General features: G+C 44.9%; 2 protein-coding genes across 5 annotated transcripts in view; one reads left to right on the forward strand and one right to left on the reverse strand.

Moving 5' to 3' along the window:
• The first annotated feature begins 285 nt into the window (after positions 1-285).
• Positions 286-3,536, forward strand: C21H1orf74 (chromosome 21 C1orf74 homolog). Of its 4 annotated transcripts, none has more exons than XM_074936242.1 (2): positions 286-408; positions 772-3,536. In XM_074936242.1, exon 2 carries the CDS (start codon positions 1,369-1,371, stop codon positions 2,167-2,169), a length of 801 nt encoding a protein of 266 aa, XP_074792343.1. In that variant the 5' UTR covers positions 286-408; positions 772-1,368; the 3' UTR covers positions 2,170-3,536. The 4 variants fall into 4 exon arrangements, with proteins under 4 accessions (XP_074792343.1, XP_074792342.1, XP_074792345.1 ...); XM_074936241.1 differs by lacking the exon at positions 286-408 and adding an exon at positions 448-584; XM_074936244.1 differs by lacking the exon at positions 286-408 and having other exon boundaries at positions 491-1,023; positions 1,249-3,536.
• A 21-nt stretch (positions 3,537-3,557) lies between these two features.
• TRAF3IP3 (TRAF3 interacting protein 3) overlaps positions 3,558-19,445 on the reverse strand; it is a 28,920-nt gene continuing 13,032 nt past the window's right edge. The window contains exons 5-16 of the mRNA XM_074936245.1: positions 19,207-19,231; positions 18,630-18,659; positions 18,245-18,340; positions 13,506-13,577; positions 12,946-13,086; positions 11,494-11,631; positions 10,662-10,797; positions 9,684-9,746; positions 7,921-7,980; positions 7,164-7,312; positions 4,273-4,386; positions 3,558-3,782 (exon numbers count right to left, since the gene is read on the reverse strand). Of these exons, the coding sequence (XP_074792346.1) occupies positions 3,699-3,782; positions 4,273-4,386; positions 7,164-7,312; positions 7,921-7,980; positions 9,684-9,746; positions 10,662-10,797; positions 11,494-11,631; positions 12,946-13,086; positions 13,506-13,577; positions 18,245-18,340; positions 18,630-18,659; positions 19,207-19,231 (1,108 nt within the window). The 3' untranslated portion in view covers positions 3,558-3,698. The remainder of the gene's footprint in view (positions 3,783-4,272; positions 4,387-7,163; positions 7,313-7,920; positions 7,981-9,683; positions 9,747-10,661; positions 10,798-11,493; positions 11,632-12,945; positions 13,087-13,505; positions 13,578-18,244; positions 18,341-18,629; positions 18,660-19,206; positions 19,232-19,445) is intronic.

The raw sequence follows: 19,445 nt of genomic DNA on the forward strand, positions 1-19,445 counted from the left end.
GGGAAAGGTTTTGTTTGCTTTTAACTTCTGTTCTGGGCTGCAACTGCAACCGGGAAAGGTTTTGTTTGCTTTTTAACTTTTTGTTCCAAGGCTGGCGTTTCGTTTGCATCAACACACAGTCCCCAGACGGAGCTGCAATAGTTTGAAACCTCCCTGCCAGGGCTACGGCCCTGCAGCCCGCCCTGGGGCTAGCCGAGCTGTGTCAGCAGGGGTGCGGCTTGCAGGAGCGGCCGGGCCCACACCCCAGCCTCCCGCTTTAAGGGCAGGCAGCGGGCGGGACTCGCCCGGCCGCCGCCGTGTCAGGCGCTGGGGGCGTAGCGAGCGAGGGGAAGCGGAAGCCTGAGCCGCTGCCCGCGTCCTGCGCCGCGCTTCCCGCAGCGGGGAAAGCGCCCGCCGGGCAGCGCGCAGGCGAGTCCGGGCCCCGCGGCGGGGTTGCACGCTGCCGCTCGGCCCCCCGCTGGTGCGCACAGGCGGCGGGGCGCGGGCGGGCGCGCTGGAGAAGCGGAGCGACCCAAGAGGAGCTTCCCCTTGCCCCGTCTCGTGCACGCAGGCGCTGCGCTCGTGGGCCCTCGGGCGAAGAGGCTGTGCGTGCAGACTGTTGCTCAGACTAGCTTCCTCTGAACGACTGGGGTTCAGTGCTCTCTGCAGCCTCTTTCAGGGAGTGTAGCGGGGGGTGGTGAATCCCCTGGTGTGATGCTCTGGCTGGGTTTTAACTACCTCTGTGAAAAAACATCTTTCATTTCATTTCCTCTCCTATACTCTTTGTTTCAGCTGGAAAGCAGGAGGAGAGCCTCGCCCGCCGGCTTCCCGCCGCCACCAACACGTGCGTTGCAGGTCGTGGACCACGGTTTAGGAACCTCCAGTTTGAGGAGCCTGTATCTTGTCCGTGCCGCCCTAAACTTCGTGCTGTTATTCAAGCTGTTCTCTTCAGTCGTTAAAACCCCTAATCTTGGAGTGGACTCTGTAAATTGATTCTAGAGCTTGATGGGGTGGGATTACAGTCCAGAGACTCTTTGTTATAACGTAGGTAGAAATAATTTATTTTGCCCCTGCCCCATGCAGGATAGATGGCGATTGAATGGCTGTTTATTTGTGCACGCAAGGGTGAAAATGTGAGGATTTGGGGATATATTTGCTTTTGCAGGAATTAAAGATGGGGGAGGTGGGGGCGGAAATTAACTTTCAGAAGCTCACAAATAAATTGGATCCCTTTTAAATGCTAATACTGTTTATTTCAGTATCTTTCAGGAAGTGACTTAGGGCAGCAGAAGTCTAAAGAAAAGTTGATTGTGGAGGTAGAGAGAACAGTGATTCAAGATTTCACTCTGGATCAGCCATCTCCAGAATAATCCTGAAACTAGGGAGCAGATGGCAACGCCATCTCCTCAGTTGCTAATTGCGGCAGCTCAGCAGAACCTTAAACCAGGGAGGAAGAAGGGTTTATCTCCAGCTGGCTCCTTGCACCTGGCTGGGGAGATCTTAGCTGTAGCTTCTGGATTGAAACCTGCTCTCCTTTACGATTACAATTCAGTTGGAATAGACAAAATTGAGAACTACCTTCGGCAGATCCAGGGCATTGGCCTGACAAGGCATCGGCTGCACCTTCTAAATATAGCAGACAATGTTCTGATACTCAACCTGGAGAAGACAGCACTGTGGCTGGAAATGCTGTTACTCACAAACAAAGTGCCCTTCATTGATGTTTCAGCTTCTAGGATGTGTCCTGGCTGTTGTGAGCCAGAATACGTGGAGTCTATAAAAGGCCACATTGCTGAAATACTGGCTCATGTTAAAACACTGCCAAGTATCACATCCCAGGCCGTCACTACCAGTGAGATCTTCTCTGCTGATTGGAATCTATGCACCATCTTTGGTGTTCTCCTGGGCTACCCAGCTTCCTATACTTTCACTGCCGAGCAGGGGTTTGACAACTGTTTGTCTCTGACCCCACTGAGAGTTTTTACTGTCCAGGCCTCTTGCTGTAGGATAAGTAAAGATCTCAGAGTCCGAATTTATTCCTTTAGTGTCCCAGAGAACCTGTATCTTGCCATGAAGGAGGGGCTGGATGCATGGAGTGGAAACCTGAAGGATGTATTTAGTGCACAGAATGACTTTGCAAACCTCTGTATCTCAGCAGAGGTGGTTTCTCTAGCAGCTGTTGCTTTGTAAATCTAGTTTCTTCATTCCTTATCACAGGTTTAGGGGGTGCTAGGCATGAAATCTAGAGGGACACTTAACACTCCCTTATGGACTAAGGTTCCCTCAGGAATAGCTTGAAACCACAGCTCTCCCCTACACCTGGAATTTAGGGCCCCAAGCACTGGATGTGAAAGGTGACCATCTTAGATGCTGAATCTGTACTCGCCCTGTCACTGGTACATGGAACACTTGCCTTTCCTGGAAGTGCACTTTGTGGATTCAGGCACCGACAGCTGGGTTGCAGGCAGTTCATGCGGGATGGATCCCAGTTGTAGGGTGTTCGGCTCCTAGGGTTTGTCTACACTTACAGCGCTGCTGTAGCACTTAGTGAAGGCGCTACCTGTGCCGACGGGAGAGCTGCGTAGGTACTCCACCTTCCTGAGAGGCGGTAGCTCCGGCGACAGGAGAAGCCGTTCTGTCGACATAGTGCTGTCTACACCAGAAGTTCAGTCGGGATAACTGTGTTGCTCAGGGGTGGGGATTTCCCACTCCCCTGAGCGATGTCATTATACCAACATCAGTTCGTAGTGTGGACCAGGGCCTAGTAACCTGACTCTAATGGCACAATTGAACTCTGCCTTGCACACAGGCCTGTGGTAATTCCATCCCCTGCCCTACCACATCAACCGCAGCTCCTAATGGCGGTTTGACGAGAAGAATGAGCACAGTGACAGGAGTCAAGAAGCCATGGGTTCTAATCTCATTTTTTCCTCTGGCTGCATTTGGGCAAGTGATTTCTCCCCATATGTGCCTCAGTTTCCACATCTGCAAAATGGGGATATTTACCTCAGAACCAGTGTGAGGATTAAAAAGGGGTCCATATTTGTATCGTGCTTGGAATGTGTAAAGTTTGATAACTATTACTACTTAATGCCCACGTTATCTAGTGTAACCCATCTACTATAGACCCTGCTTGTGCTAACAGCACAAATGTGTGTTTGCATTAAAGATACGTACTGTTGTCAAAGCAATAGAACTCAGCTGTTAAAGGAATTTCAGTAAGTACCGAGCATTGACTTGGATTAACGCGGTATTGACATTTCACAGTTTTTCTCCCCACACTTAATTAAAATATCAGCGACCTCTAGTGCTTTGTATGGATTGGAGGGGGGCAGGGAGGTGGAGAGGAAGAGGCTACAGTAATCAACTAGGAGGTGATGAGGACCTGGACAAGAGTGGAGGTAGTCTAGGCAGAAAACGAAGGGGTTGGGGGCAGGGTTTTGTGTCTCCTGCTGAGTTCTGTCCTTGAGCTGGTGCTATGCAATAAAACGTACGGCTGCTGCAGCAGACACACTGAACCTTTTCTCATGTAACCTGCAATTAAAAATTAAACCAAGCAACAGGAATGATCTCATGGCATTTATTGGACCAGGGTGAATTTGTTGAGGAGTGAGACCAGCTCAAAAATATCCCCCCAAAAACCCTACAAAATTTTTATACATTACAGTGAAGAAAGTTGAGTCAGTTGCTGAGCTGAGGTAATTGAAATGGATGGATTCTCAGGGTACAAAATTGGCTAAGAAAGCCGCCATGGCTGCTGCTATCACCACCAGTAGGAGAGGGATCCAGTGGCCACATTGTCCCTGAAAGAGAGAATTAAATGTGTTGAGTGAATCAGTACACAACCAAAGGAAATTTTTAATTTAACATTCGGTGTAAAGACACAGGCGCTATCCTTCCTCCATTGCCCAGATGACATGACAAACCTCACCACCTTCTGCTCCAAGTGCAATGTGTTTCTTTGACTTTGCTTTCTCTAATATAAACACATAACAATGTGTATTTAAAAGAAAGACAAATCCTACCAAAACAAGACACGCCCATGGATTTGCTGCTCCTGGGGAGAGGAAGGAACCAACTTGACAGATGTGTAGTCATGTTGCTTAAAGCACTATTGGAAGGGGCTCAGACTGTACAGTGATGCGTGCAGTGTAAGAACCTGAGTAGAACAGAACTGAGAAACAACTTCCCCACCCCACCCCACCCCACCCCAGCGTTGGGCCTGCAAAGGTATCAGACTGCTCAGGTTGTTTGCAGTAGGTAACAGTGGACACATTAAAAGCGAACTCCTACTTTTGACTGTTTGCTCTGGAACTGATTGAGCTCATCTCGGCACTGACGTAACTTGGTCATGCAGGAGCGGTACTCATCGCTCAGGGCCTCCAGCTCAGAGCGGAGATCTGCGCACTGGAAACAAAGCAGACAAGTGTTAGGAAATGGCCCACGTGTACCAAGAATTTGGCAGGTCTCGGTGAAGGTCCCAGTGCAACAGGGCCCATGTAGTGGAGAGTGATCTTCCCTCCCCCCCCTAGTATTGTGACATCTAGGGCAGGACAGCAGTTTATTGTTAAGAGGAGCCCAAGGGAAGCACACGCTGCCTCTGTCTGCATATTACCTCTCCTGGGGTCTTTAGCCTATAGTGCTAGTGTGCTGGCACCTTTCAGCAGCACTCAAGTCATGTGGGAAGAAAAAGTAATATTTCCCCCACCAAAACATAATATACTTAATTCCATCCTAGTGGCTATGACAGCAGAAGAGAAAGTCCCCAGGCCTGCAACTGGCTCCTTATAGATAAACCCCTTGCCCCCATGCAGAGCTTTACTGGCTGGAAGGTAGGAACAAAATCAATAGGACTGAGTAAGAAACGGAAGGGAAGGGAAAGGCATCACACAGGAACAGCCCCTTCCCCCAAAACACATCTTCCTCTGTGACTGACTGGTCATTATTAGCTCTCTCCAAAACTTTTTTCCTCCCCAGCATGCCTTGGGGGAGTGACCCTTTAAATTGGGCAGAGTCAAACAGCTGCAGCCCTAAGATGGCTGTTTTGGAATAGGCTGCTGCTGGCTGCATCTTGCTTTCTTCCAGCAGGTGAGAGTGGCTGTTATATTTTCCCTTTTCATTTTGGGGAGGGGAAGTTGTGCTTTCAGCAGCGCCCCCAAAGCTCTAAGGTTCTGGCCATGGCTGGGGGGTACTGTTATTACCTATGGAGACCTCCTAGTGTTTGTGCGTATTCTGTGTTAGTTGCATTGATGTTTGTGGCAATGCATAGCAGGTCAGGTGTGCCTAGGGCTGGTCAGATTGTTTTGAGGCCGCATTGTATGAGGAGTCCGTGGTCTATGCAAGGTGCACCGCAAGTTTCCTGATGGTGCACAGTACTGTATGTAATGTAGCCCTGTAAAAGCTGTTGGCAAAGGAAGAACTTTGTGTGTTCTAGCCTGTTCCTGCTCTCACCTGTTTCCCTTAGATTTAATGGTATTTTGCACTCTCCCTGCCCCCAGCTGATTTAGACCCAGTTTGCAATGTCTGGTGCTTATAGTCATTGAAGGAGACCATGTGAGTTCAGTAAGACACTCTGAACCCTAAAGGGCTGGTCAGATTGTTTTGAGGCCGCATTGTATGAGGAGTCCGTGGTCTATGCAAGGTGCACCGCAAGTTGTCCTGATGGTGCACAGTACTGTATGTAATGTAGCCCTGTAAAAAAGCTGTTGGCAAAGGAAGAACTTTGTGTGTTCTAGCCTGTTCCTGCTCTCACCTGTTTCCTTTAGATTTAATGGTATTTTGCACTCTCCCTGCCCCCAGCTGATTTAGACCCAATTTGCAATGTCTGGTGCTTGTAGTCATTGAAGGAGACCATGTGAGTTCAGTAAGACACTCTGAGCCCTAAGGGTAACTCTGAGTTCCATCGGCCACAGAGAAGGGTAAATGCCTATTTGATAAATTCCTGTGTATAAGTCCCTTGGTGCCTAGGTATTTTATAGGCACTATATTAGACAGTCAATAAAGAAAGAAAAAGCCTCAGCTCTCCCTCCCCACGCAAACAACTCCTCCCAAGGGTGTGGGCCTTATGAGGACATAAAGAAATAGGGAAAGAGAGATTAAAGCAGAGCAATTAAATTCCCCAGAGCCACAATTCCCCAGGCCTCATTTTAATTGTCTGATCCTTTACGTTCCAAGTACTGGAGCCACAGGTGTGTTTGGGATGAGCAGCGAGTAACTGCCCCACTGGCAGCTGCCAGGGGCTTCTGAGTGCAGAGGACAGACTGGCAGAACTTCTCTGTGGTTCTGGGGGAGCCCACTGAGACGATGACTGTGAGGGGTAGGTGTGTGCTCCCCGTAACAGCACTCCCCTAGGGGTATCTAGCATCAGTGGCACTGCTAACACATGCTTGTGCTTAGGAAACACTAACTCTAGGGGTTTACCTGTCCCCCACCCAGGTGCATACAGGTCCCTTGTACCCTCTCTGCTCCCTGAACCCCAACCAGTCTGTCTCTGTGTCTGCTCCCTGTGGCACTGCCCTGTGCGTGTGCTGTCATGTTGTGAGCCCTGTGCGGGAGGGACTTGTTGTCCAACACTGCTCCGGCATCCCACAGCTCTGTGTGCATTTAATTTTAAAATGTGCCTTTGGGTATTTTCTCTTTACTGATTCCCTTTGGTGAACATAAACTGTGTTTCTATCATTCTCTTCTCCGCTCCAGGAGGTAACAGCCTCAAAGGAGCTGGCTTGGCGGGAGGGGCGGGGAAGTCAATGGTCTGGGAAGATGGGTACCAATGTTATGTTTTATTTTTGATAGCCCTGAGCTCCTCTATGTACAAGATTGACCTGCAGTATTTAACTCGCATGCCAACATACATTTCAGCTTCTGCATGGGAAGGTTTTATTCGGGGTATGAAATATTTTGTGACTTTAAGGCTATCTGTGTAAAGGGCTTGCTTCGAGGTCACTGCATGACTATTCTTCTACCTGGAAATACTTAGAGGAAACCCAACGGGGGGTTTAGCTGAGGTCAGACTCAAAATGTAGTGACCGTGAGTCTCCAGTTACAGAATTAGATGCTATTTGTATGGTTATTCCTAAAAATCATCACACACCATTTTTATTTCTGCCTTGGAAGCCTTTAAAAATAGCAATTAATCTCCTAATAAGAAAACTGAATCTCATTAATGGATTGTATCACCTCCTCACCTCCTTTTCCTTTGCAATGAGCTGGGCTGTCCTCTTTTGCACCTGGTCCTTCAGATTTTCCTCTCCCTCATGGTCAGGATGCTTTAACAAAGCATCTTGTTTTTCTCTGACTGGACTGGGGGGTTGGAGCTGCATAGTTAAAACCTGATCTAAAAAAACAGCCAGACTTCCAATGAGAAATGAGTCCAGGCTTTTGGTCAGCCTCTTCATTGTTCTACAAGTTGATTATCTTTAACTTTGCACACTTAAACATGTATTCAGCTGCTAAGCAACTGGAAATGAATGCAGGACGTGGCTTAGTTGTCTTACTGCTCAGTTGTGCATATGAGTTAGAAATATTTATTTTTAAAACAATTATTAGGTGTTTGACAGTAGTCTGGCAAAGTAAGCTACCTTTGGTGGGGAGGGGGGTCAAAACTCCCCAGTCTTTGATGATGATTTTCTTGGTGTGCAGGGGTAGCTGAAATTGGAGATGTGGCATATCAAGTAAACAATGACTGGCATGGCCTCTGAAGCAGAAGTGTTGAAATCAAATCAATTTATTGTTTAAGGCATTTGCCATCACAGATACATGTACTTGTATATAGTGAGGCTAAATTCTGTATCAATTAGGAATACATAGCAACCTGTTATGAACAGTAGAATTCCTTTATGCTAAACAGATAAATCGATTTCACTAGAAGTTACTGTTTAACCTTTTCATGTGAGGTTAGAAGCATAATGGTTGTCTAGAGTCTGAGTTACAAAGTTTCCTGACCTTTTCTTCCTACCACCTCTTCCTGAGCCTTCTGCTCCTTGCACTGGTTCTGTAACTGGTCTGCAAATAGAATAAGCCACTATTATCATCCAAATTATGTACACAAATCAGTTTCATTCTGGGCATTTCTTCTTTCTCTTCTAATCTGCCCCTTCTCCTATCTCAGCCCTCCTTGTTTGTTTTTAGTTCACTGTAAACTGGTTCTACTGTGTGGGTGGTTTGACTCGCTTCATTCATACAATTTCTTGGAAAATTCTGCCACCGGTTATACCCAAGCTACTCTGCTAAAAGCCCAGGGGTTGTATGGCTATCCCCTAAGACAGAAGAGTTAGGTCTGTTGTTGCTGTTATAAAAAAAATACCCAAACAGATGCTGTGAAGTCTGGACAGATTTACTCTGAAAGGCAAAATCTTATTTGCCTATGATTATTTAAGATAGCATGCCTTCCTTCGCAATGTACAGAGAAGTGCAACAGTACCTGTCAGCAACTTCACTGGCTCCCCCACTCAGTTCAGGATCCAGTACAAAATGATTTCCATGTCCAAGATTTTTAAATGATGTGATTTGGGGCAATCAAGCTGAGAGATCTTAGAGAGAACAGATTTTCAGGAGGCAGGTGCCAAGCACTGTCTGAAAATCAAATCTCTTTAAGGCATCTCAGGTTGTGCACCCAAGAAGTCAGGCTGTCAGAGTGACTAGTCACTTTTGAAAATCCAGGTCCTTGTATTTTAAATGCTCGGTGGTCTTGCTCCAGCCACTGCTATCTGAGTGTCTCACGCCTCATCCTTCTCCCCTTCTCTCTAGTCCCAGTGTCCTGTTAACAGTATCCAGACTGTGTTAAAGTGAGAGCCGTCTCCTCTGACTCTCCTGTTGTCTGAAACAGCTTCCCTTTTGCCCACTCCACTGTATCTCCATCTCTTTTCCAATGTCCGGTGAAAACAGTCTCCTCTGCCCTCTCTTGTTGTACTTTTTCTCCCTCTGCTAATATTTAACTGTAAGACAATCTGGGATAAAGTCTGTGTCAAAGACACACTGTAAAATGAGGTTGTGTTGTGCTAATAATGATCAATGCCAAGTGCTGGTGATGTGCCTAGTGGAGATGAGCAGGCTATGGGGGGGGGGGGGGAGGGGAGGGGAGGGGAGAGGAGAGGTGTCTTTCATGCCCTCCCTCCCTCCAGATCCCTGGATTTTCTGTTTGCAGAATCAATCAGCTGAGACCTTCTGATAACCTGGTCACCTTTAGAGCCAATCACAGTCGCTCTGGGTGATGGGTAAACCTGCTTTTATATAACGAATAGGAAAGACAATCCCATCAGCCTCTCATAATGACAGGTTTCAGAGTAGCAGCCATGTTAGTCTGTATTCGCAAAAAGAAAAGGAGGACTTGTGGCACCTTAGAGACTAACACATTTATTTGAGCATAAGCTTTCGTGAGCTACAGCTCACTTCATCGGATGCATTTTTCCACTACAGCTCACGAAAGCTTATGCTCAAATAAATGTGTTAGTCTCTAAGGTGCCACAAGTCCTCCTTTTCCATCAGTCTTTGTGCAGGGGAGTTTATCCATGAATGGAGAAGAATAGATGTAACTGGAGAAGGCTCTTGCATTTCCCTGTAAGGCGCATTTCACAGAGCAGTGGGTCTGACTCTTATCTTATCCATGTAAGCCAGGGTTCATGAGCTCACTGGGGTTAAGCTGCAAAGGCAGCGTCAGACCTAATGCATTTTAAAAATGCAGGCCTGTGCCCTGCAGTGCTACTTACTGCGCAAACAAGTGATTGTCGCCTCCAGCGCCAGCTTTTGCTTTTGTTCATTTTGCAATTTACCTGAAATTAACAAATTAATTATTAGAAGTCAGGGATGACAAAAAAAATCTCTGAGGAAATCTCTGTAAATGCTGCAGGTTTCCTTCTCTCCAAATTTGTACAACTTCTGTACAGTGGAATGAAAGGTGTTGAGAGCCTTCATGAGCTAATGTTTTTCCTTAAGACTCCAGCGATTTCCTGTTAATCACACATGCCCAAATAAATGCTGTTTAACCAGTGAAGGCAGCTTTACTGGTGCTCTTTACACTCTATTAATAATGCTGTCTGTTCTGGTTTTAGTTTAAATGACGGTTTGCAAGACTTAAACTAATGGCAGCCTTATCTACCTAATGGATTCATCAGTCGTTAATTTTATTTGCTACACTTAAAATAGCCACATTAATAGTAACTAAATTTCAGGGCCCTGTCTGAACTGCCACTTGCCAATATGATTAGCATTTATTTATGGCCTCATCATGCCCATCACTGTTCCCATGCAGCTCAAATGTTAAAGAATTTGTCAACAACCATGTGAGGTGGGTTAGTAATATCCCCATTTCACAGGTAGGGAAACTGAAGCACAAAGATGCAGTGACTTGCCCTAGACTAGAGCACACAGAGGGCCTGTGACAGAGCTGGGGATTCAACCCAGAGCTTTTGGCTCCCAGACCACCCTTTCTTTTGGAAAAGTCACTTGACCTCCTTCTAACTCAGTCACCCTAGGTAGAGAAAATTGGATAAAACTTAATCTAGGATCCCTACTGGAAACCAGAGTAGTCTTCCAAGCCTAGATGTTCAAAGTGCTTTAAGGAAGGTATTTTTTTATGTTGGGCTTTAACAACTGGGATTTTTAAAAAACATATTTCCTGAAGGTAACCGGTTGGGGAGAAACCTTTGCCATTACTGATCCTGGTCTTCCCTTTGCAAAGTTGGTACCTTCCATTGCACTGATGTGCTCCATTCTGAGCTGGTTGTCTACTTGTAGAGCCTCGAGTCTCAAATCGAGATCTTCCCGCTCACTCTCCAAGTTATGCAGGGCCTGGTGGAGCTGCTCATTCTGGGTGTCTGCCCACTACATTCAGGAAAGAACCTCAGCATCAGGGCATTGGTTATAGAAGTTATACTTAACAATTCAAAGGATACACAATGTGGGTCTGGCTGTCAGAAGTCAAAGTGAGCTGAGTGCTCAACAACTCTGAAAATCTGTTCCTGTCTGACTTGTAAATAATAACACAGCATTGTTTAACCAAGAAATTAAAGGTCTTGTTTTCAAATTGGCCTGAATCTCTGGCCTGCATAGTTGTATGCTGAAGTTTTTGCACACCTAGAAACATGTGTTTCACTGCGTAATTGATTCCACTCCTACAGGAACCACTTGGCCTACAATTGCAATGCAGCCTCTTCTGAAGTGGAGTATGGTGGCTATTTAACAGTATGGAGAAATGCCACACAAAAGAATACTCTGTGCCACTCAGTCTCAAGGGGAATTCAGTTATTTGAACTCCATGGCCGGTTACAGTCATATGGAGCAGATGACATTACATAGAAATGTAATGTCTTTATAGACATTTTAAACAAAGTTGCAGCCTGGGGAAAATCTTACAATCACCTAAATACTGTAATTTAGAAGAGGATACAGATAAAACCTCTGCCACAGTGGAGTTGTGTTTGAGTTTAACCCATTCGTGATCATACATCCGTGGTCTCTGACAGCCTGACCAGAGCAGCAGAGGCAACAAGACAACCATAGGGCAGAGAATGAACTTACTTGCAGTTGGTTCTGCAAAACACAGAGCTCGTTCTCTAGTTCGGTGTGCTTAGTGGCTGTCTTACTCCATTCTGCTTCTAATGTGTCATAGTGCTCTTTCCAGAGAGCACAGTCGTCTTCAGCGACTGCCAGGGTCCTCTGAAGAACAAAACAACACCCAGGACTCAACGTTGTTAGCTGAGGACTGATCCACACACCACGTTGCTGCACTGTGTGATTTTATACTGGTTTAGTTAAAATGCTGCAGCTCTTGTATCTGTTTCATGCCGGCTTTTATCTTGCACCTATACATTTACAAGCACAAGCTCAACTGATAGAACCAGTGATGAACTCAACCCGGGCACCCCGCCTTTAAAGATTCCCCATTCCCCTCATTGAAATGAATACAGTGCAGCAAAATCCAAGCATGGAGAATCAGAAATCAGATTTTTGGTGTCATCTGTGAAGATTCCAGTCTGTGTAATGTGCTGAACTATGATACACCCCCCGGCCCTGCCACTCCACACACATGAATGTGTAGGGTTTGCTCTTTCAAGATCATACTCTGACAGCACTGTCTCGAACACCTCTGGGAAATGCAGGGGCGAAGTAAGTTCTGTGCATTTGTAATATAACATGATGGCATTGCCCTGTTTTTGTGTAGTGAAGTAGCATAGAGACATATTAGAATACGGTGCTGCCTGATGGGGAGGGGAGAGAAACAAGCAGGAGCTTTTTACTCTGGAAGTTAAAGGTCCATAAGACTGTACATACAAGAGGAGTGTTTAGTATAACTACCATGAGTTTGACATAGCGGATTACCTAAACTCTTGTGTGTTTCTGTAGGTTTAAAACAGATTGTTTCTGTGCTGCTTTGTTGTAGTGTTTTGTTTTTCGGTGTTGAAAATGTTAATTTGTTCCCTGGCCCAGTGGACAAATGTGGCACAGGAGAACTCTCCTGGTGACATTATTTGTTAGGATTTTGGTCTCAAAAAAGCCACGCCAAAGGGCACCCATCCAGAGCTCTGGGTGCTCTGGATGTACGTTTAAAAAACACAATAACGTTGAGATTATAAACCATGAAGCTACCGAGAGCAGCAGCATTTCTCCTTCCCACCAGGTTATTTAATCACCCACCATTTGGCTCAGACAACTTAAATAACACCCCCCCACACACGCACCCAAACTTCTTATGAGACATTGTATTGTTAAGTATGGGGCTAGAGGTTAGGGGGACAACCACTTTAGCCTTCGTTCAGTAGTTAAAATGTATTATTTTGCACAGTTGTTGAAGATGGTAAAAGGTAAAATCCTCTTCTCACTGAAGCCAAGGGGTTTGGGCCAGTGATTTCACTGGGAGCAGGATTGGGCCCAAACGTGATTGAACTGGCGATGTGATTATACTTTTCATCAGCCTGAAAATGGGCCTGTCCCTCTAGCTCGGACGTCTGCTGTGGGATTCATGTTCCTCACCTGAGTGCTCTGTAGCTGCTGTTCTGCTTGGAGTTTCTCCTCCAGCAGCTTCTGCAGAGCTTCTCTTGCTTTCTGCTCGTAGGTCTGCTTTTGGTCCTCCATCTCCATCAGGATCCTCTTCACGCTGTCCTTTGAGTAATGCTTTAAAGAGACAACTGAACTGACAGTTGATTTAAATATTACCAATGGACTTTTAACCCACTGGTGAGAGACAAGTCTAGAAATTCAAAAAGATCCACCAGGTTCCAGTTCAGGATTGCTCTCTCTCAATACATTCTCCACGGCTTTGTCATGATTCAGTTTTAAATGTCTCAAACACCGCTACCCTTGATGGGCTACTCCCCAGTCTGAGAGATCTCACTGGATCTGAGTATTAGCACATACATGGATAAACGCATCAAGTTGCAGCAAACAGCGTAACAGTTTTTTGACCCTATTTAATAACAGCCTTCTGGAAAGTAAGACCTGACCTAATTAAATTGGTCTGTGTTTTTACTTGCATGCAAAGTTTTTCTTTCTATCTATTCTCTTTGCTTTTTTGAAAAAGTCACATACGTTACCTGGGCACAGGTGTGAAGCTGATTTTCAAGGGCCCTCAGTTTACCCTTTAGTTTGTCTTCATTCAGCTGACCCTGGAAGAAACAATTGAGGCAAGGTCTGGAATACTGAATTACACAACAACCTCTGCAGTTTTCTAAGTGAATCCATCATACTTTTGCTCACTCATGTTTCTGATTTTTCTTCTGCTCCTAGTATCATACCCAGGGCTGGGCCAAATTATTTTCAAAGTTTAAAGTTACAAAATTTCAAAAAAAAGTGGGAAAAATTTAGAATTTCAAAGTTTTGAAAAAAGGAAAAAAAATGAAACACTTGCAGTTCTTCCTCCCTCCCCTTTTTTCCCCCTAACCAGCTCTATCAATTATAGGAATGCAAGAGCACTCAGAAAAGTTAAAGGCAAAGGAGTCATATAGTTACACTGGATGAGTCTGTACTGAGAGCAGAACTGCCCTCCAGCCCACACACACAGCCTTGCTTTCTGCTTCATGATTCTCTCTTGCAACAACATTTTGGCTTACAGCTCCGGTGGGTGGCAGCATCTTGTCTCGTCAGCTTCCATAGGAAACAGATTGGGTTTGCATCACAATGAGCTTTGTTGGGGGTGGAGAGAGGAATGGGGAAACTGAGTCATCATATTTTTTTTCATATTTTTTTCCCAGCGTTGGTCAGGTTTTCCAGTTGGGTTTGTAAGATTCAGGCTCTGTGCAAATCCAGGCAAGGCTTCTAGCAAAGTGCTTGCCTGGACTCTAGTCTTCCACCTCTGATCTGAAGGATGTCAGCACCACTCTGCCACTCACTATTGTGCGAAGCCACGCTTAACATCCATTGTTATTATTTAATATTCATATCATGGTAGCATCCAGAGGCCCCAAGCAAAATCAGAGCCCTGGCGTGCTGGGCGCTGTCAACACACAGATGTTTGCACATCCCAGCCCCAGAAGTGTAAAGTCCAATAAATCCAGCTGTCAGTTCCCATAACAAACTGGAGGCCAATTGTTTTTTTTTTTTTTAAAAAAAGACGGGGGTGGCAATTTTGAGAGAGATTTTTAGATGCAAGATACTGGAAGAGACTTCATGCCAGATTCTACTAGCAGTCTTTTTAAGCCTGTGGAAAGTGGATGTAAAGCACTGTCTAGTCAGAGTGGTAGCATTTCTCACCCACTCTATACAGGTGTAAATGAGCACAGAGGGCCAGATGGGAGAATCAGACTTTGTCTGTACTTGACAGGGTTTGCTGGTACTAGTAGATTTATACCAGCAAACTCCCTCCTCCTCCAAATGGAGATGCAGCTTACACCCGCAAGAGCACTTTGGTCCCTGTAACATAGACCATTTCCCTAAATGAAGTAAGCTCTACTCTACAAAAGGACTCTTTTACCAGAATAACTGTGTCTACACTGGGCTTTTGCCAGCACAGCTATGATGGTTACATGTGGGGAAAAAAATCCCACCCATGACCAACATAGCTATGGTGGCAAAACTTAAACCTGTTGACCAGGCTCAGGTTGCATTTACCAGCCCAGAAAGGATTGCTGAGAAGACACCACAATGCCCCCCTTAGCTGTTCATTCTCACAGTTACATTCGGGTTGTTCCTCATGTCTGAGTTCCCTTAAGATGGCGGCTCACACTTCTCGCAGATCCCTGCCTCCACAGCCTGAAGGAGGCACAAAAGGGAGCTCAAAGTTAGTCGGAGGCCCAATGTTTGCAAAAGTGGCTGCTGATTTTGGATGCCTCAATCCTTGGGTACCCCTGGGGCCTGATTTTCAGAGACTGGATGACCTCAATTCTATGTGGAGTCAATAGAAGCTACGGATGCTTGGTACTCTGGATCTGAGGCTGGGCTCCCAAAAACTGGGACATCTATGGCCAGTGGCCACTCCAAAATACTTGGCTGCAAAATCCTCCCTCAGCTGCATCCCTGTTCAGCTGTCAGCGAATCATAGTGTGTTTTCTGCAGTGTCCTGGCTAGCCCATGAGTGGTAGACTGTATCTGATGTTCCCTCCCCCTTTGCTTTTTTTAAACCTGTCATTTTCAATTCCTGGTTTAAAGAAGCAATTTTAAGCATTGTTTTTGGACTGCATTCCCTTTGCTCAAATGCCATGCCAAATAAAAGGGAGAAAAGTGAACCCTGAAAGTGGCAGCGAGGCAGTGGAAACAGTCTTTAAACTATGCAGAAAATGTCCCAAACTTCCCAAGGTCAGACAGCATTTTTGGGGATGGGAAAAAATATATTCAGGTGGTGTTTTTACACTTTAAAAGACAGGTCTAAAAAGTCATTACTGGTTACTGTAACAACATGAAACTTTGAGATCTTCAGACGAAAGGAGTTAACTAAGTATTTTACAAACAGTATTTACTCTTTACAACAGCCCTGTTGTTATCCTGCTGCTTGCACATGAGGAAACAGAGGCACAGATAGGTTATGCGGGTTGCTGAAGGTTGGTGGCAGAGCTGGGAATAAAACCCAGAGGAAATGGAACCCTGCAGTCCTGAATGTAGCCCCTCGGCCCAACTGCTAGATATATTCCTGTTGTACTGATGAACACATTCATTATATTGGTCTAGATGCACCCACAAATATTAAGTAGGATCCTACAGGGATTCTCAGTGTAATTATGATCAGACCATTGTTGTATAGCATGATCACATTTTTCTTTTCCCTTCAGACCTTCTATTATAGGAGCTATTGATTCTAAAATGCTGCCTCAAGGTTTGGTGCCTCAGCTCGTTATGGAAACATAGCAACCGTCACCTAATTTGCTTTAGAGAGGCTTCCAGATGGGACCCTTAAGAGTCTGGCAACCTCATTTGCCAGCCGTGAACTTGCAGAAGCCCCTCTGAGCATTTTCCCACAGGCCTGTTTTCTTCATCATCTGTGCTAAACTATTCCCAGAGGGCCAATTTCTAAATATCATTTACTTTGTTTTCTCTGTTGGCTACAACCCCGGCAACCAATCAATGTTGATTGTCTCATGAAAGGCTAAAAGCAGAGGGAGCAGCGGAATCTATTTTCTCTAGCAAAGACATTAAGAAGCAAAGTGCACCCACCTGTTTCTAATCGGAGGTTTCATGGCTACTTCCTGCCAGCGTGTGTGTCAGCGTGTTTTTTCCTGCTCATATTATATTTGTCAGAAGCATTTTACGGAGGAAGTCTCAAACCGCAGTACATCTTAACGCATTTTTTGCTCCATGTCACCCAATCGCTTGGCTCTTCTGCTCTGACAGAACTCTTTCAGATCTTTTTTTTTTTTAAGTCTAGTTCCAAATTAACATTTTTTTAACAGCAAATATTTTGCAATGTAACTTGATTTTAAATTTCTGTTTTAAAATTTGCTTTATGACCTAGTCCATAATGGCTTGTACTTCTCAGAAGTAATTGCTTAATGTCAGGCTGCTGGTTAAAAATCTACTCTGGATCAGCTGTATTCAGAAATTGTTACCACCTGATGCCTGTTTGGTGAGCCATGGGAACTAGATTTGGTGGAGTGGAGGCCCTAATTCAGCAGAACACTTAGGGGTGTGTTTGTTTAAGTGTTTTGCTGATTCAGGGCCCTGGGCCCTTGCTGCGTGAAGAGTGTCCATATAACACAAACTGCCGCCGCAGCTGGCTCTAGGTTGTCTCCTGATTGCTTGTCTCAACGGAGCGGCAAAGAAGTGAATAGACTTTAACTTCGAGGGGCTCCCTCTAACGTATATCAAGAATGGATTGAGATATGGTATGTGGCAGAAGCTTGCGCTGCTGCTGTCTGTGTTGTATCTGTTCTGGTGGATAAACAGATATATTCAGCCTCCAGGATCGTGAGTCTAGCACCTTCACCAGAATGAAATTCTTTCCCATACACAGGTGGTTTAAACTGAGACGCCTGCTCCGTCTGGTTCTGGATTCATTCTTGGCACTGTTATTTAGCACCTCGTCTTGGCATCTTTTGGCAGGAGAACGCACAGAAACAAGCTGTTGCAGACCTTACCAAGGCTATCCCTCTTGTTAAAATCCCTCTTTTCCCCCTTTGTTTCTCTGCACAAAATGGGGTGGTTGTTTTTTTAAAAAAAACAATCCGTGTTTTCTCAATTGAAAAATGACACTTCACTCTAAATGAAAAATTGCGTGAAAAAAATTCATTTTGGCTGAAATCTTTTTTGGTCTCCCCTTCCCCCACAAAAAATTGAAACAAAAGTTTGTTTCAAAGTGAAAACTTTTTTGGAGGACAGGGGGCAATTAAGATTTTTTTATGGTCTTTTCCCTCCCCCATGATCTTGGACTTTTTTCCTACTGGAAAAGGGGGAGAAGCAAGAGTGACAGAAAATGGGGAAAAATCCTCAAAACTTTTAAAAAAAGAAACAGGAAGAGAAGCATTTTTAGTTCAAAGCTTAATGAAAACTTACGTTTCATCCCAACACTTTTTGTCCAAAAGAATGAAGGGGAAAAAAATGAAAATGTCAAACAAAAAGAACGTTTCCATAACAATGGAGAGGTTTTTTTCAGCTGGCCCTAAAATGAAACAATATCGGAGAGGAAGGGCAATGATAGTGACACGCTAAATAGTTCTGAGCCCAGTCATGTCCCCTTGCAGACACAGCTCAGCTTCAGAGCTACACCGCCTTCTCCATTAGGAGAGAAGGATCATCCCAGAATATATTAGACGACCAGAAACAGAGCTGGAATTCAGCTGGCAGAAATAAGCAAATCCCAGCATAATCCTAAAGCCAACTAGAAGTACGCAGCGTAGCTATTTGGTACCTTCCAAGATTTTTCTGATGCTTGTAGCAATGTGGATAAAAGCTCCTGTAAAATCACCATCTTCTGCTTCAGCAGCAGCTCTCGATGCAATGCCTCCTGTAGGCAAAATGAGAAAGCCAGGCTAATATAGGTGCTCTGAATGCGTCTCAGTGACCCTAGTTCATCTGGACAGCCAGGGGTGACCTGTTTCCCCTCTAGCACTTGTTATAGCTATTTTCACTCCTCACTGTGTTTTGGGAACTTATTCCCTGGGCTTCAGCAGCTGCTCCTTTTGTTTTCCTGGCCACCTTAAAACTAGGTACATGATACCAGTTTAGTAAAAGCTACCTCCTCGCACATACCCTCCACCCATTTCTAGAACTGTATTTATCATTTTTCTGCTTACCTTGAGGTAGTTGGAAAGTTGAATTATTTCCTGAAAGTGAAAGAAAAGCGCAGTAAAACCCAGATTCAGTTTGTCCAAACCTTCTATTTGATGATATTTTTAAACCAATCGCTTCCATAAAGGAAAAGATTTTGCAGGTAACTGCAGTCAGTGGTATGAGTTCTAACAAGCATTAAATGGGAACCCTAAGTTATCACATTCTCTGGGCAATGATAATAAGCTATACGGACCTTGACTGTGCTTAGGCTTGTGCAATAATGCAGCTGTTCTGCCATTCACTGGCTAAACCCAAAGTACCAGTAGGTATTTTACAGCACAGTCAGTGCTTTCCCTGGAACAAGACTGTCCCTGTCTACTGCATTAGATGTACCGTCATAGATCTTTTTGTCAGTAAATTAATTTCCAGCAATCTCTGTCATCTACATTCCAATAAGAAATAATCAGGAACAAATCCTGCTTTCATTGACACTGTTAAAACCCCAGAACTGTAGAATTTGGCCCTTTAACGTTAATGTTTCTTAGGACAACAGGATCCTCATAGGCATTTCTGTACAGGTTATTCATATGTTTTGCTTACCTTGTCTAATACTGCTATTCCACAGCTAAAATAAAAAAAGACAAGGATTTTCTTAAGATGGACATGAGACAGATTTATGAAAAAGATCACAAGAATGGGTGCAGTGAAAATACTTGCTAGGGAGAGAAGCAATCATATGACGATTCATAGAACAATAAATTATGCCAATAATAATAATCCTTTGCACTTGTATAGCACCTTGCATCTAAGTACGTCAAAGTGCCTTTACAGATATCAGT

This window comes from Natator depressus, chromosome 21 (assembly GCF_965152275.1).
Source record: "Natator depressus isolate rNatDep1 chromosome 21, rNatDep2.hap1, whole genome shotgun sequence".
In the NCBI taxonomy this organism is placed as follows: Eukaryota; Metazoa; Chordata; order Testudines; family Cheloniidae; genus Natator; species Natator depressus.